The sequence below is a fragment of the Euleptes europaea genome, chromosome 3 (genome assembly GCF_029931775.1).
Source record: "Euleptes europaea isolate rEulEur1 chromosome 3, rEulEur1.hap1, whole genome shotgun sequence".
NCBI classification, from domain to species: domain Eukaryota; kingdom Metazoa; phylum Chordata; class Lepidosauria; order Squamata; family Sphaerodactylidae; genus Euleptes; species Euleptes europaea.
The window spans coordinates 105,036,172-105,052,674 of NC_079314.1; the positions used below are offsets into that span (position 1 = coordinate 105,036,172).

Below are 16,503 nucleotides of genomic sequence, written 5' to 3' on the forward strand. Positions count from 1 at the left end.
AAAGACTCGAAATTGTATGTGCCCAAAGCGCTCCGAAAAGACGACTTACACTTGGCTCATGGAGTAAAAACAGCTGGACACTTTGGGTTCCTAAAGACCCTTCACCTGTTGCGCAGACAATTTTGGCGGGGGGGAATGCGTTCTGACATTGACTCTTTTATTCGCAGCTGTCCTGTTTGCGCCACAGTCAAACGATCTCAAGGCAAGCCCCCAGGACTACTGCAACCACTTGATATACCCAGCAAACCCTGGGAAGTGATTGCTATGGATTTTATGACGGATCTCCCTCTCAGCGGGGGAAAAACTGTGTTATGGGTTATCACTGACTTATTTTCTAAGCAAATACATTTGGTTCCATGTGCGGGGATCCCCTCCGCTCAGAAGTTGGCCCGCCTCTTCGTGTCACATGTCTTTAGACTACATTCGTTTCCGCGCAAGATAATCTGCGACCGCGGAAGTAGTTTCGTTGCTAAGTTTTGGAAAGCTTTTCTCAAATTGGTGGGGGTGGAGCAGGGGTTGTCTAGTGCATACCATCCCCAAACGGATGGTCAAACCGAACGTGTCAATGCTGTACTTGAATGCTATTTGCGCTGTTATGTCAATTACCACCAAGATGACTGGGTGGAACTGTTGCCTTTTGCAGAATATGCCTACAATAATGCTGTACATCAGTCCACAGGTTTCAGCCCGTTTTATGCGGTGTATGGACAGGACTTCGGTCCTATCACCCCAATAGACGGATTAGAGGGGGAGAGGGATGCCGACATTGCCTCTTGGGCACACACCCTCCGTACAACATGGCCCTGGCTGGTTAGCAACCTAGACCGAGCCAAGCGCAAATACAAGGCGCAGGCCGACAAGCATCGTTCCCCCGGTAGGGACCTGCAAGTGGGTAACTTGGTATACCTTTCCACCAAGAACCTGCGCTCCACCCGTCCGTGCCATAAGCTCAATGCTAAATACATTGGCCCATTTCCCATCATCCGCCTCATAAATCCTGTCACAGTGGAACTGTCTCTCCCCAAAACTCTGAGACGTGTACACCCCGTTTTCCATATCAGCCTTCTAAAGCCCCATGTTGCTTCCCCACAATGGCACCCGGAGCCGCCTCCTGAACAGCCCATAATGGTGGGGGGGGGGGGGAGAGGAACATTTCGAAGTCTCCAAAATCCTCGATTCCAGCATACACCACGGGGCCTTGCAATACCTGATCCGCTGGAAACACTTCCCCCCTGCCTATGACGAATGGGTTCGCGCACGGGATGTCTCCGCCCCCAAACTCGTCAACGCTTTTCACAATACCTACCCAGACAGACCAGCCCCCTTGCCGGATGGGAGGGGGCCTTAAGGGGAGCAGGATGTCAGGCTGTTATCTCGGTATAGATGTTTCCTTTCGTTTCTCTGCTGAACCGTCCAGACTTCAAGGACGACTACACATACCAAAGCCTGGGAACGCCACTCCTGGGAAATAATGCTCTGTTTATGCTTTGTAATCTCCTGCCGTTTCTCTGCCTTATATTTCCAAATAACGGGCAAGACAAACCATAGCTGTCATCTTGCCTTCAATATTGCCTATTTGACCAATAAAGCCATCTGCTTGGAATCTGATTGTCTCTGTGGTGATTTCTGGTTCGATGGGTCAAGAGCTCACACTTTCTCCTCAATGGGGACCCAAAGAGGCTTACATCATTCTCCTCTCCTCCATCTTATGCTCACAACTTTGTGAGGTAGGGTTAGGCTGAGAGTGTGTGACTGGCCCAAGGTCACCCAGAAAGCTTGTAAGGCAGAATGGGGATTCGAACCTGGGTCTCCCCTACCTTAGTCTGACACTTTAACTGCTACACCATGCTGGTTCTCCAACTGACTTACAGCCTTAGGCTGGTGGATGTAATGCGGTGTCCTAACAACTTGTGGTCTTATATGAATACAGCGGTTGTCAGAACTGCAACAGAGAAACTGAATTTCTACTCTCTGCATGGGGAGTACAGGCTGTCATCTGAGTAATCCTTTTACCCAAAGCAGCTTCAAGCATCAGCACAGCCAGAGTCTTTACTGTGCCAACCAGTACAGAGCTTCTGAAGATGTTAGTGCTCATTGGCCAGTAATCTAAAAAGAGATGGCAGCGGCATTTGCTTGCCACGAAAAACTAGACTATAGTGTTAGACACCAAAACTGTGAAGAAAATCTGGAGAGTTAAGACAGCGCACAGCAATACACAGAGGAATCTCATTCGAAACGTTTCTTCTAAGAGAATCATGAGATGGAGTAATGTTTAGAATAATATAAGATCTGTTAATATTTTTTCTTTATTTCTTAAATTAAATTACATGGAAGCTTGGAGGTTGATGTATATCATATTTTATTTTTCTTTCCCTTCCCTCTTTTTCCTTTCTGTACCCCTCTTATATTTAAAAAAAAAATAGAAACTTTTCTAGGAAGTTTTGGGCTTACAATTACAATGTTATGCCCCCTGCTGGTGAAAGCTGATTAGGATAGTTTGAAAAAATACCTTAGCTATGATTTGCCCACTTCCACAAAGGAGACAGAAAATGTGCAGCATTAACTCAAACATCTGCTTAACTCAGCATACCTAACTCTACTCCAGCAGAACCTGAGTCCAACAAAAGATACCGCATTTTGTAAAGTGTATGGCGACTAAAGGGGAAAAAAACTTCCTAATGACTTAAGACCACAGGGATTAAGAAGGCATTCAGATTCAAACACTGAACAATCACCATCAGAGTTGGTAGCTGTGTTTTTAGCAGACATATTCCCAGAGAGCCACAGCATTAAATGCATGCAGGTTAATGCATCCCTTGGCTCACAAAACAGTGATTTTTACAAGCCTCCTACCTGTAGGTCAGGATTGGCTGCAGCCTTCTGAAGCTCCGCACTGATTATTTTCTCCGTTTTCTCCCGCGCTGCTTGTTCCACCATGCGTTGGCTAAGCACCGAGAGCTTGGCCAACGCAGAGGACAGTTCATCAGTAGCCAAAGCTTGCCGCGCTCGGTCCTGCCAACTCATGGCCCTTTCCGTCAGGCACTGCAACGCCTCTCCCTCAGGAAGCCGCACCGGCAGCTTTTGCAAGGAAACCAGCAAAGATAAGATGGTCTCCAGCCTGGGCCTTCGGGAGCGCATGCAAAGCGGACACAGGAACTTAACTTCTTTGGCAGGCCAACTGGAGCCCTTCTTCTGGGAGCTGGTCTTGGGGAGTGGCACACAGGTGCTGTGAAACCAGTCTTTGCAGAGTTCGCACTGCAGCATGAACCCGCTTGCTGTTTTGCGGCAGATACAGAACTTTATCTCCTCAATGCAATCCACCATGGTCATCTTCGCCAGGTTGGTTTCCCTGAGGGCATGCATGGCTTCGATCTCTTTCTGCTCACGATCCTTGAAGACAGCCACCTAAGTCAACAGAAAGAAGAGCTGAAAACTCCTCACTAGTGGTCTCCCTCTTCAGTTTTAGGAATAAAATAAAAGGGCCTTCAGTTTTAGGAATAAAATGGGATTCTCCATTAGCCACGGGATAGCCATGTTTAGTCTGTTTTGGCAAACATAAAAAGAGCTCTTGAATCTGACAATCATTTTTATCAAAATGAATTTGAACTGCAGAAGATACCTAATATGAAAGACAGATTTTGACTATGGTGAGTTCTGAAAAAGGATAGCTTCTAAAAACACAAAATGAAAATTCTGTGTCAATTCAAGTTACACATTTAACTGAATTGCCTGAAATGTCTAGTATCAGTATAATAAATATACGACCACTCAGCTGCGTATCATTAGTAGGGCATGGCTCACATGTAAATTAGTAAAAATTAAGAGTGGAAAACTGTTATGGGTCCCACTTCCAGATTCAGGCATACTCGCCCTTTCCAGTGTGCTATTGGTCATATCACCAGACCAGGTTAAAAGGTTAACAAAGCTTTTTGAATGTACAAATTATGCAAGTTAAAAAACCCTCAGTGTGCATAAACTGCAGGATAGTTACTTACAAGTAACAGTTGACATATCAAAGAAGGCTCTTAGAAATTAAACATTTAGCCAAGCCACCAGATTACAAAGTAAATCCAACTAGTAAAAGACTAGATTAATAGTTGAAAATTAGTAACTGAGACCAATACACAACAGAGATAATATAAATTAGTAATTAGTGATTTCCAATTTAAATTTAAGGTATCTAGAAGATTCTGTCCAGTCTATCCAAGTCTCAAGTCTTTTATTACTGTGGACAGCTGTGCTTTATTCTGAGAGGGTACTGTTTTGAAATCCAAGGGCAACTGTTGGGATTGACCACCATTTGCCCTGCTTACAGGGTGAAAGTAACAATTAGAATACAGTACTAAAGTCACAAGTACTGACAATAAACCAAATTTCACCTAAAGAGCAAAAGTGATCTTTGAAGGTCATTAAGGCCTGACACAACCTGGTTTATGTCAATCCATAACCACATGCTCAAGCTGGCAGACACCTCACCTCTCTGAGGATGGCCTTAGAATTATTCCAGCCTAAAGGTCTGGAGTGGTTATACTGCGAATCCACCTGATGTCTCCTTGGTAGCTCAATCTTACATCTAGGCAGAACTACTTCCACCTCTTAATCAGATTCCATTTAAAGACCAAAGAACAAAGTCAGAATTACATTGCATCACTTGCTCCGCCTGAAGTAGCTAAAAATGACCCCCAAAAGTGAACAGGTTTTACAAGTATTTACTAATAGTAAACACACACACACACTCAAAGGCATTCCAAATAGGCAAGCAAACCTACAGTACTGCTGTTACAGATCCTTACCACAGTTGCAGTATCTCTGGTCTCTTCCACCCCATCTTCTAGCTCGCTTAAGGACTCCAGGTCAAGATCCTTCTCTTTCTCCTTCTCCATCAGCTCCTTCACTCTCTTTCGCCTGTTCTTACTGCTCCCATAAACACCAATATCTGTTCGAGGGCTCAGAACCTGCAATCAAGAAGGCACAACTTGGGGATGGAGCAACCCAGGGAGAGGCTGCTTACTGAACGATACCAACCACTAAAGCCTAATGTTCTGAAGGTGAGAACACAGAAGTAGCACTCAGAACCAAAGGCTTTAAGGACTGTACACCTAAAAAATAAATCCTGCAAGAGGTGTTCATCATTTCACTCTTAAATTTTATTTTATGACCTGATGCTGGTTGTTTTATCGATTATAAGCCATCTTGATTTTATTGTGAAAAAGGATAGAAAAGTGCGGATGGATGAATAGCCTTAGGAATTTTTCCTTCTTCCAACAATGCAAAACATTTCTCCTCCTCACTGTCCAAAGTAAGAGGAAAGAAACCAAGAGGCAGAACTGAAACCAAGTTTCAATCTGCCTTGCACAGAGTTCAACTGGTTTGAGTATCTAGTCCAACAGTCCCTGCTCTCGCTAGGAGCAGTTCTTCAAAGTCTCAGACAGGTGCCTTTCCCTGCATGGCTACCAAAGTCATTTTTTCTTTAAAAGCAGAGATGTCAGAGACCAAGTCTGATGCATGTGGAGCAGATATCCTACCACTGAGCTATATCCTCTTTCTATACACAGGACCAGGCTAGCAGCCAGAAGAGCCATCCAAGATGCAAAGAACAAAGAAGATACTTAAGTGGAGACGTGCGATACAAATATTTTTTATAAGTAGTGCTGCTGGGTATGATCTGCTCTCTTGTCCTTTATTTAAGGGGTCATTGGGGAGGGGGAGGTAGTGGTGAATTTTCTGCATTGTGCAGGGGGTTGGACTCGATGACCCTGGTGGTCCCAACTCTATGATTCTAAGCACCTGCAGCAGGGAAACAAGGAGGGATTCTAAGGGAGCTACAATTCCTTGCCAGCGTCAGGACTGAAAAATCAATGTTTCTTAAGACAGACGCGTCTTATCTATGCTAGCTATCTGAACTGGCAACAGACATATTTAATAATGGGGAAACCCCCACTCAAGCAGACCAGGTAATCCTATAGGCTTGGACAGATTCATTGACCACCAGTTGTTACAAGAACCACTTGGACTGTAGGCCTGTAATCCATCTTGAGACTCAGTGAGAAAGGCGAGTTATAAAGTAAGCAAACAAATAACCTGTAAGAGAGTATAGCTAGAGTTCTTCTTCAGGAATGTTCTTCCTGTGCGCTCCCTCCAGGCACGCGCTGCTGCTACCTGCGAGTCAACCTGAGGCAGTGCATCAAGGCGGACGGGTATCAAGCGGCCTTTGGCAGACAGATTCTCGAGCTGCTCCAGATATGCATAGTTGCTACCATTCTAGGGAAGCAAAGAACAATTCTTAGCTAAACAATTTCATCCTTACTCAGTACTTTAATATATCATTCACAAACACACAGATCTATGCACATTTCAGTAATTCTCACAATTTACTGTCGTTTTAACATTTTACTTAAAAAAAATGAAGTTCCATAACTCTAAATTCCAAAGGACTTTACTGAGGCATACCTGACATGCAAAGAACAAGTGAGCTCTTGAGATATACAAAATTGACACTCAAATAACTTCTATAATTTTTTCCCCCGTTAGACTTGGGTTGCAAAGTGAGAAAGATGAGGTTGGGCCACACTAACACAGAAGAACTGTTCTGTGTTGCTGAAGATACATTCTCATTAAGCGGAGAATCAGTGTTTAAAGACTTTTATATTCAACAGATACCATCCTGCACCAGCATCCACCTTTTTCAGAATCCAAGTTGGTTCAGAAAACTGAATGCCAACTCCTATAACTGAATGCACGGGGCCACTCATCTGTAGCAGAACACAAGCTTTCTCATGCAGAAAATCACAGCTTCAGTTTTTGGCATCCCCAGTTAAAAGATCTCAGGTAGCAGGTATTAGGAAAGACTTTTTTTCTGCCTGCGATCTTGAAAGAGCTGCTGCCAGGCTAACTAGACAGTAGTGAATTACACAGGCTAATGAACACATGAAGTTGCCTTCAACTGAAACAGACCCTTGTTCCATCAAAGTCAGTATTGTCTACACAGACCGGCAGCAGCTCTCTAGGGTCTCAGGCAGAGGTCTTTCACATCACCTATTTGCTTAGTTCCTTTAACTAGAGAAGCCGGGGATTGAACCTGGGACCTTCTGCATGCCAAGCAGAGGCTCTACCACTGAGCTACGGCCCCTCCCCTAATGATCCGCCTCACTTTAAGGCAGCTTCACATAACATACATACGATGTGGTGAGGCCCAACTTTATTTTCAATAATATAAGGCCAGAGTTCAATTCAGCTGCCATACCTGGAAGTATGTAAAAAGGCCACTGTGATACACTGAAGGATGGGTCAGGATTAATTTACAAAGCAAAAAAACCAACGTTAATGTGGCAACAAATGGCAGTGATAGGTTATTCCATCTTACGGCCCTTTCTGGGAAAAGGAGAAATTGCCAGGTTGAAAGGACTGATGCTAAGATGCTGCCCTGCCAGCAGTCGACCCTACCTGAATGGCTTCCACCTTGGACGTCCAGTCTCGAGCCCGCTGCAGCGCTTCTCTCAACGCTAACACATTGGGCAAATAAGCTGGGATGTTCTTTGCTTCGTTAACAATGTTCTCCAGGGCAGCTATGCTTTGTCGAGGCCTACCAAAGCCGTGGGGGGGGGGGGGGAGCGAAGGAGACAAGAAATCTGATTAGCGAACATTTTTAATTCTTGGTCATTGTATCACAATGTGAGGATGTAGCCATGCAGCATCACCAAGAATATTTTACTCCACACAGCACTGCACGCTTTAATGCCACTTCGTCATCCCACTTTCCTCTCACAGCTGCACTATGAGAGATAGGCAAGGTTAAGAACAGCATGGAACAAATTGCAAGGCCAAGTAGAAATCTGAACATGTCTCTCCCATCCTCTCCAAACTGAACATTCTAGACAATACAGGACACTGGCACCAGTAGCTGAAGTCACAGAATAATAGAATCATAAAGTTGGAAGGGACCACCAGGGTCATCTAGTCCAACCCTCTGCACAATGCAGGAAATTCCAAACTACCTCTCCCTCACATCCCCAGTGACCCCTACTCCATGCCCAGAAGATGGCCAAGATGCCCTCCCTCTCATGACCTGCCTAAGTTCACAGAATCAGCTTTGCTCACAGATGGCCATCTAGCCTCTTCTTAAAAAACTCCAGGGAAGGAGAGCCCACCACCACCCGAGGAAGCCTGTTCCACTGAGGAACCCCTCTAACTGCTAGAAAATTCTTCCTAATGTCTAGACAGAAACTCTTTTGATTTAATTTAAAGTCAAAGTCTCTTAAGGTACAGAATACCCTTTTAGGTTACTGATTAAGTATTTCATATTACCATTCAAACAGCTTAATGCTCAATTTTAATAGGAAACTAGATCACAACAGCTCGGCTCTCAAGAAGTATAGAAGTATCAGAAAGTGAATGTGTTGATTTCCTTCTTGGGTTGCCAGTGCCTAAAGCAGGCACCATTTCCTGTGCAAGAGGTTATTATGTTTACTTGGAGCCCGTTGTTAAAAAAACCAAGTAACGGACTAAGATGCTTCAATTCAGAGGACCTACGACCAGAGTTAAAGCCACCAACGGGAATACCCACCTTGCCTGCAGGCAGACCTTGGCTTTCTCCTCCCACCTCTCAGAAACTGTAAGAAGCTCTTGCAGTTCAGCCATGGCCTTCTCCACTGCGTGGTGCGGTGCCAGCCCCACCCCTGAGTCAATCAGTTTCTTCATCACATCTAAGGTGACTCTCTGAGGATCAGCAAGGGTCACCCGGACTTCATCCAGCCAACGAGCCTGCTGCAGCTCTTGCTTTAGGCGAGGCAGTTCAGGAAGTTCCACGTACAGGCCAGAGCCCATGTCGATCAACATCTGCAGTTTCGATGAGTCCGGGATTTCGTCCATCATGGCCTCCTGAGCACGCTCATGGAACTCCTCGACATCGTCCAGCAAGTTCTAAAGTAAGGTTCAGAACAAGATGAGCACTCAGTACAATGGCAACAGTTGTCCAACACATATGAACACATGAAGCTGCCTTATACTGAATCAGACCCTTGGTCCATCGAAGTCAGTACTGTCTACTCAGACCAGCGGCGGCTCTCCAGGGACTCAGACAGAGGCCTTTCACATCACTTACCTGCCTAGTCCCTTTAACTGGAGATGCCGGGGATTGAACCTGGGACCTTCTGCATGCCAAGCCTGAATAACCTACAAGAACCGATATCCAGGGTACTTTTATCAAGAATTCCTGAACTAAACAGAATAGTGTGCAATGAACACATTCACCAGAGTGCACCATATTTTGTTTTTATAGCATGTCCCCGAAAGCATAACTGAGCCTCAAACATATTCACGGACAAACTGACAGCTCTTCATTCAAACAAGTCACGAAAATCCTATTCCAAGTACACACCTTTACTTGCCGGGCCTGACTGATGACACAGGGAAGGCTGAACAGCTGTTGGACAAATGCTTTCAGTTCCTCCACAGTCAGTTTGGTCCGCGTCCTCCCACTATCCGGGCTCAGTTTACTATACAGAGAGAAGAGAAATTTTGTACGCAGTGCCGGAAGACACATACAGAACCCCTCCCCTGAGTCAGTGAACAACTCTTGGCAAATTGTTCCACAGAAAATATTATAATTCCTCTGCACAACAGTGGCTGCAGGTTTCCCTGAACCCTGCTTTCAACACAAGTATATTATGCTAAAATTCACAATATATATTTTTAAGAGTTCTCAACATTCATTCCCCCCACCCCACTTTCACAAGTACAGTGGCTCACACACAAACAAGCAAAAAAACAAAAACACATACACCACACATTGTATTCCAACTGCAAAGAGCAAGTTTTAGAATACTGTATGCATTTCCCAGCTGTGAGTTTTAAAGTTACTTTTCATGCACAAGGTTTTACTTCCATCCTTCCCGGCCATACCTATGCTTTTGTTTTTTGCTCAGGAGCAGCTGGGCCACCGAAGCACAAGTCTCTGCCTCTTTCACAGCATCTCTTAGCTTACGGAAGAGATCGTTCTCTGGATACTTCCTGTCTTCAGCATCCTCCAACATCACTCTCAGCTCAATCACATCTGCAACAAATTGGCTTAAGAGGCCATTTGCACAAACACACAAGCACTGCAAACAACTGCCCCTGGATTCTCAAGAATCTTGGCTTTGAAACTCTCAAGTTGTCACAGATAACAGTAAGATACATTAATTTCATTATGGCCAACTTACTGTGTGGGAGGACAGTTGTCTTGGCAGTAGTGTGTGTGAAAAGGATCTAGGGGTCTTAGTAAACCATATATTGAATATGACTCAGCAGTGTGATGCAGTAGCTAAAAAGACAAATGCGATTTTGGGCTGTATCAACAGAAGTATAGTGTCTAGATCACGCGAAGTGACGATGTCTCTACTCTGATTAGACCTCACCTAGAGTATTGTCTTTTTGGGCACCACAATTTAAGAAGGATGTAGACAAGCTAGAATGTATCCAGAGGAGGGCAACAAAGATGGTGAGGGGTCTGGAGACCAAGTCCTACAGAGGGAGGGCAGGAAGTGTTGTGTCAGTGCTTGGCTCTTGTGACCCTTTCTTACATTCCTCCAGGCCAGATTGGCCAGGGATCCTGGAGAGTTGGTTTTTTGTTTTTTTACATCTTCTGGCCATGGAACAGGGATCACTGGGCGTGTGGGGGAAGTAATTGTGAATTTCCTGCATTGTGCAGGGGTTGGACTAGATGACCCTGGTGGTCCGTTCCAACTGTATGTTTCTATTATTTCTATGACTTCATCTTCTCACTCTAGTCAGGATAGCTTAACCTATGTCAAAAGGGGGGTGGGGAGAAGACAGGCTGACAGGCAATTAGATACTTCCAGGGATGAAGTAGCTAGTTAAACATAATCTGTGTTTGAGGAACCTTCTGGCAAAGGTTATGATGATCTGCCTTCAAAGCAAAACATCTCTCAAGACTGAACATTAGTAGAATCCCAGGTACTGTGCACCCATTGAATGAACATACCATCATCATGCTATATGAAATAAACCTTGAGTTGAGAGTCCAATCTCTTCAAATGGCTACAGCAATGAACTAGATTTATAGGGGAATTTAAACAGCACCAATTAAGCATGAAGTAACTAATTTTGCTGCAAATGTGCAGCGGATTGGAGCTATTGCTAAAAGCTCTTGCTTCTTGATAAGGTCCACAAACCTAGAGCTCTACCCTGTGCCCCACCCACCCACCACTATTAGCCTTCTGTGTGACATCACAAGCCCTTGCTATAAATATGAAACTTCAGAAGTAAGTTGGAACCACAGGAAACCTGTTTCTAGAACAGGAGAATCTTGCTGGGCACAGGCTTTCCTGCATACCTTAAGGGAAGGCTTGTGTCCACCTTCAAACTTACGTTTGCTCACAGGCAGTCCAAATTCGACACCAAGAAAAAGTTGGATTCTGTGTCTCCTATAAATTGTGCCAACGAGTGTTTGTGAACTCTCTTACGCACTGCGGCTGTGACCAGAATTCAGTTTTTCTCAAATATGCCAGTCTCATATAAGTGTTTTCCAGCCAGTTGTCAATGATGCCCCTTAACAGATTCCCCACAGGAGATAAAATTCAGTCTAACCTTTCTTGTGGTTTAGGTTGGCAGCCAGTGCCTCGGTGACCCTGCTGACCCAAGTGTCATAGGACTGTGCTCTGACTTTCACTCCATACAGCAGGGAAGGGAAGTCCTCTAATGGATACCGGTATCTGGAGAGAAATGAAAGAGAAGCTTCAAAGACATAACAGCAACTCCGAGACTAGAAAACAGTAGAGAAGACATTTCTGTCAGATTTCTACAGCAGGTCTTCTTTACAGACAGGGAACCTTGCCACAGACATTCGTTCGAGCTCAAAAAGGAGCATGCCAAGGTCTATCAAAGGTAACCAGATGGGAAATTCCTACCTTAGACACTTCTTCTGCATAGGGCATGAACACAAATCACTCGGATGGTACAAACAGACAAGCCGCTCAGGATTACAAGAACAGGTAAGAGCAGACAGGAAACAGGTGGTCCGACAGGCTGCACATTGGCGCTCGTCGTCGGGAACCAGCTCAAACACTTCCTCCTCAGACATCAGCACCCCCTGATGGGAAAAACAAGAACAACACAAAACGGCGATATAAGGATACTACCAAGAAAACACCTCACAGAGTGTAACACGAAGGACTCTCCCAAGCTCACCATCTGTATAACAGACTCCCTCAAGCGTGCCTCCTCCTCGGTCATGAGCGTCATTTCTTTGCAGACCATGGCAGCAAGCCCCACATCCAAGCACTCGGGGTCGGCGGCCATCTTGAAGATCAGCTCCTCGTGAGAGAAGACGCAGTGGCGCCTCAGCCGGCGGTAATGGCTGACACACTGCCGCCCTATGGGGAGCTAGAAATGTATAGAAACCCAATTATTATTTTCAGCATTATGCCATGGTGAGCTGCCCTAAAATCTCCTCCTCTTGGTCCTCCAATAGTGGAGTACAGAAGAGGATGAGAAAACACAGGTAAAAATAGTCTCATTAAGGAGGCTACCAATTATTATTGGCATAAAGTGGGTCACAGTATCCAGCAGCAGTGTCTCCAGGGACCATCAGTCAAGCACTCTGGGGTTTACTAGAGGAAAAGGATGAGGGAATTGGTTGTGCAAGTACTAGATCCCAGGGGCTTCATTTCACGGAGGGGAAAAAACCTTGTAGTCAGTCTGAAATCCACTTCTCCCACAGAAACTCCAAGCAAACCACATAATTAGCACAGAACAAAAGAAAGATAATGCAGCAACAGGGGAGAAAGGGTGGGTGGGAGGAGGGAGGTCAGAAAATAGGCCCCTCTAGAGTTGCTGTCTCCTCTCGATGTCTGGAAAGCCCAAAGCCAAGAACGTGCATCAGAGATCACCAACTACCTGAACAAAAGGGAGTCTTGTAGAAGGCTTTCACGGTCAGAGTTCATCGGTTCTTGTAGGTTATCCAGGCTGTGTGACCGTGGTCTTGGTATTTTCTTTCCTGACGTTTTGACAGCAGCTGTGGCAGGCATCTTCAGAGGAGTAACACTGAAGGGCAGTGTCTCCTCTGAAAATACCAAGACCACGGTCACACAGCCAGGATAACCTAAAAGGGAGTCTGCTTAAGATTGATCTAACCTGTATCGGCGTGTTTTAACGGAGGACAATGGCATCACACTGGTACTAGAGTGAGAGATTTATAGCTAAACTCTACACTTGGAGGATTTGCTGCCCCCCTGTCCAAAGGACAAAAGACCAGACATTAAGGGAAATTATGAAGACTCAGAGATGTGAAGTAACACTTTTAACGCCACTATGTTGATGCCTTCTATCTTCATGTTTTTACTGTCTTACTTTTTTTTCTACCAACTGGCAAAAACATTCGCTTTATGCATATCATGGTGTACAGCTACATCTTCCCATAGCTGTTATTTCAGTTGTTTGAGTATTATACATTGTACTCCTTCATAAACAGGACATACAATAGCATTCTTTTAACTGGCTAGTTACACATAATGCATTTCATATTCTTAAAAGCAGTGAATAATGTTTTTAGACTTGACAAGCAAGATTTAATGAGGTTTCCATCTAGTCCAAAAATGTGCCAGGTTTTCTTTCCCAAAAGGACGCCCCTCATCTTGTGGCCTCATGACTTCTGGATGTTTTGCAAGGTTTCAAGTCACAACCAGTCTTGATTTTATAAACCCCAGACTTCAGTTTGTAAGACATATTAAAGCTTAGAAAAAATCAGAAATAGTTCCATATGGGGTACTGTAATAGCAATTCTGTAATCTTTTTAGTTTCATAACATTGTGCAGCATAGAGCACAGAACTGCACTTTCAGTTTGGACAATGAGCTTGAAGCGGGTGGACGTGAAGGAACAGAGCAGGGCTACCTTAAGTGGTAGAGAAAGTATAAAAACTAACTCTTCTTCTTGTACCCCCACACAAAGGATTAATCACTGTCTTTATATTCCACCTGTCTCCCCATTCTGGAACTCATAGTAGGCTGCCTTTCCCATGCTAATGACAGAGAAGTGCAAGAAGAAGCTGCCCAACCCTTATCAGCAATCAGATAAACCAACATGATTCTTATGGGCTAGAGGTGCACACCGTTGTTCCTTAAGCTTCAACTAAACAACAAATACATTCTCAGTCTGGCCCTACCTTGGTTTCCCTTTACCATACCAGAAGCAATTGACACAACCTACAGTACTGTTACCCGGGTAAGTTGTAAGCTACAGTCTCCATTATGATGGAAGGGTACTGACCCAGTCCGCCGTGCAGAAATTCACAGCCTCAGCAAAGTTGTAGCCTTGGTTAAATCCAGAGTGATAGGCACGAGGAAAAGTGACAACAAACTCGCCAGCACATTGATTGGTCCGATACACCTAGAAGCAAGCCGGGGAGGAAGTGTGAGATTCAGAGAAGAAAGCATTGCTGTCACACTGGTCTCCCGAAGGATGTACATTAAATGAATAACTACAGTTGCTACCTCAAGTCTCATCCATTCACACCCTTTCCCTGGAACGACAGCTTCACCCTGTGCACTCAGCCTGCAAGAACTTCACTGGGCTTCAAGGAGGTTGGTTTTGAAGTACGTAAATTTTTTGTAGACGAGGCACATAAGTTGTACTCCGTGAATTTCAGAAGGAACGTCTTTCCACTCTCTCTTACTGAATCATTTCCCAAGACTTAATTTTTTTTACATCACAGTAAACATTGTTTTGTCAGGACATGTATTGGGGAAATCATGTAGCTAGGACAGGTAGAAGTGACTGTTACATAGTGGATCTGAACTAATGAAACAAAACATTAGAACAGGTCCCCTCCAATGCTCATTTGTTTCAAACTTTTTCCACAACATGGCTAAAAATGTTCATAAAATGGGTCAAAGTGATATGCAACAAAATCTACGCTTGGAACAGGTCCCCTATTGACTTAAATACACTTTTGTGGCTTCAATTAAAGCAGTCTAGTACTTAAACAAGGCAATTTTTATCATTACAGTTGAAGGAGAATATGTAGATAGGCTAGAAAAGTCAAGACAAATAAAACCATGCAGCTAGACAGGTAACATCTAAGACAACACTACCACCATAAGAACATTTCAATGCTATCTCAAGTCATTCTACATGTCATGATACACAAAGCTACGAACATACAGGAAGTTTCTGCTCTACTTACAGGTACACCATGTTCCATAAGCACATTTGGGTTCATAATGGTGACTAACTGGTGCAGAAGATCAGGCTGCGTCTCAAACAGCTCAGGGGCAAGCTCTCTCATCACTTCTTCCAGTTGTTCTGCTGCATGAGAAGGTACTCCGTACCACGTCTTGGGCTCCCCCCTAGCACATCACAACATCCACAATTGAGTCACCCAGCAGAAAAAGCAGGGACATCATTCTAGCATCAGAGAGGTTCCACTGAACCTTCCTGACACCCACTGACTATAAAGTAGATCTGTGCTGTCAGTTTGTCAGGGACAGGACAGATTAAAAGAAAGATGCTTCTGAGCAAGGCAAGAAACTTGTTCATAAGCATCAGATTTGTTTAGTGAAAGCCTGGAAACAAAAAGTTAATCCTAAGAAAAAAGAATGAGTAGGAAAACTTTAGGATGTTTATACTCTAAGCTCACAACTTTTCAAAAGCATCAAGGTATCTACAGACTGGACAAGACCTGGAAAGATATGATCACTCAGATCGACTCTTACATAATTTTTTTAAATGTTGAATTCATATTTATAGGCTTGATTTATTTTGTTATATGTATCAAGGTTCTTTTAAACAATAAAAAAGAATGTGTTCATAAGGCCACATTAACTGCACACACAATAATGTAGTTTTATTTATTAAAACATTTACGGTATATCCTGCCTTTCCTCATGGTTCAAGGCAGCTTACAGTAATAATTAAAACATCCCCCTCTAAAACCAAAAATAAAATAAAAAGCCCCAAATCCTTCCCCCTCTCTTAAAAGACGCCTGCTATTCAAACCCCCTCAAAAGCCCTGGCGAACAGACACGCCTTGCAGCACCTCCTGAAAATCTCCAAGGAGGTGCTCTCCCTCCAGGGAGCCCATTCCACAGGGCAGGAGCCACGAGAAAAAAGGCGTGGGCTCTGGTCGATGCTAGATGGGCCACCCTCACTGCTGGAACAGCCACAGATGACTGCCTGATGACCACAGTTGGTTCACGAAGGAGATGGTCCTTCAAATATGTGGATCCCAGGCCGTGAAGAGCTTTAAAGGTCATAATCAGCACCTTAAATTGAACTTGGAAACCAACCGGCAGCTAATGAAGCTGTTTCAAAATGGGCAATATATGCTCCCAGCGGCTAACAGCACACAACTGTCAGATTGCCACATTCTGGAGCAGTTGTAGTTTCCGGGTTGTCTTCAAGGGCAGCCCCACATAGAACATATTGCAGTAATCCGACCTTGAATTTACAGAAGCTGAGTCTAGGAAATGTCTAGGAAATCCTAGACTCAGATAAGCTGAGTCTAGGA

The 16,503-nt window shown here is 44.3% G+C and overlaps 1 protein-coding gene across 2 annotated transcripts in view; it reads right to left on the minus strand.

Annotated features, from left to right (window-relative positions):
• KDM5A (lysine demethylase 5A) overlaps window positions 1-16,503 on the minus strand; it is a 56,026-nt gene that overhangs the window by 13,596 nt on the left and 25,927 nt on the right. For both annotated transcript variants that reach the window (XM_056845919.1, XM_056845918.1), the window contains 12 exons: window positions 15,181-15,343; window positions 14,265-14,384; window positions 12,187-12,381; window positions 11,907-12,088; window positions 11,587-11,711; window positions 9,901-10,051; window positions 9,377-9,494; window positions 8,564-8,919; window positions 7,444-7,582; window positions 6,082-6,261; window positions 4,794-4,955; window positions 2,854-3,405 (listed from right to left, as the gene is read on the minus strand). In XM_056845919.1, the coding sequence (XP_056701897.1) occupies window positions 2,854-3,405; window positions 4,794-4,955; window positions 6,082-6,261; window positions 7,444-7,582; window positions 8,564-8,919; window positions 9,377-9,494; window positions 9,901-10,051; window positions 11,587-11,711; window positions 11,907-12,088; window positions 12,187-12,381; window positions 14,265-14,384; window positions 15,181-15,343 (2,443 nt within the window). The remainder of the gene's footprint in view (window positions 1-2,853; window positions 3,406-4,793; window positions 4,956-6,081; window positions 6,262-7,443; window positions 7,583-8,563; window positions 8,920-9,376; window positions 9,495-9,900; window positions 10,052-11,586; window positions 11,712-11,906; window positions 12,089-12,186; window positions 12,382-14,264; window positions 14,385-15,180; window positions 15,344-16,503) is intronic.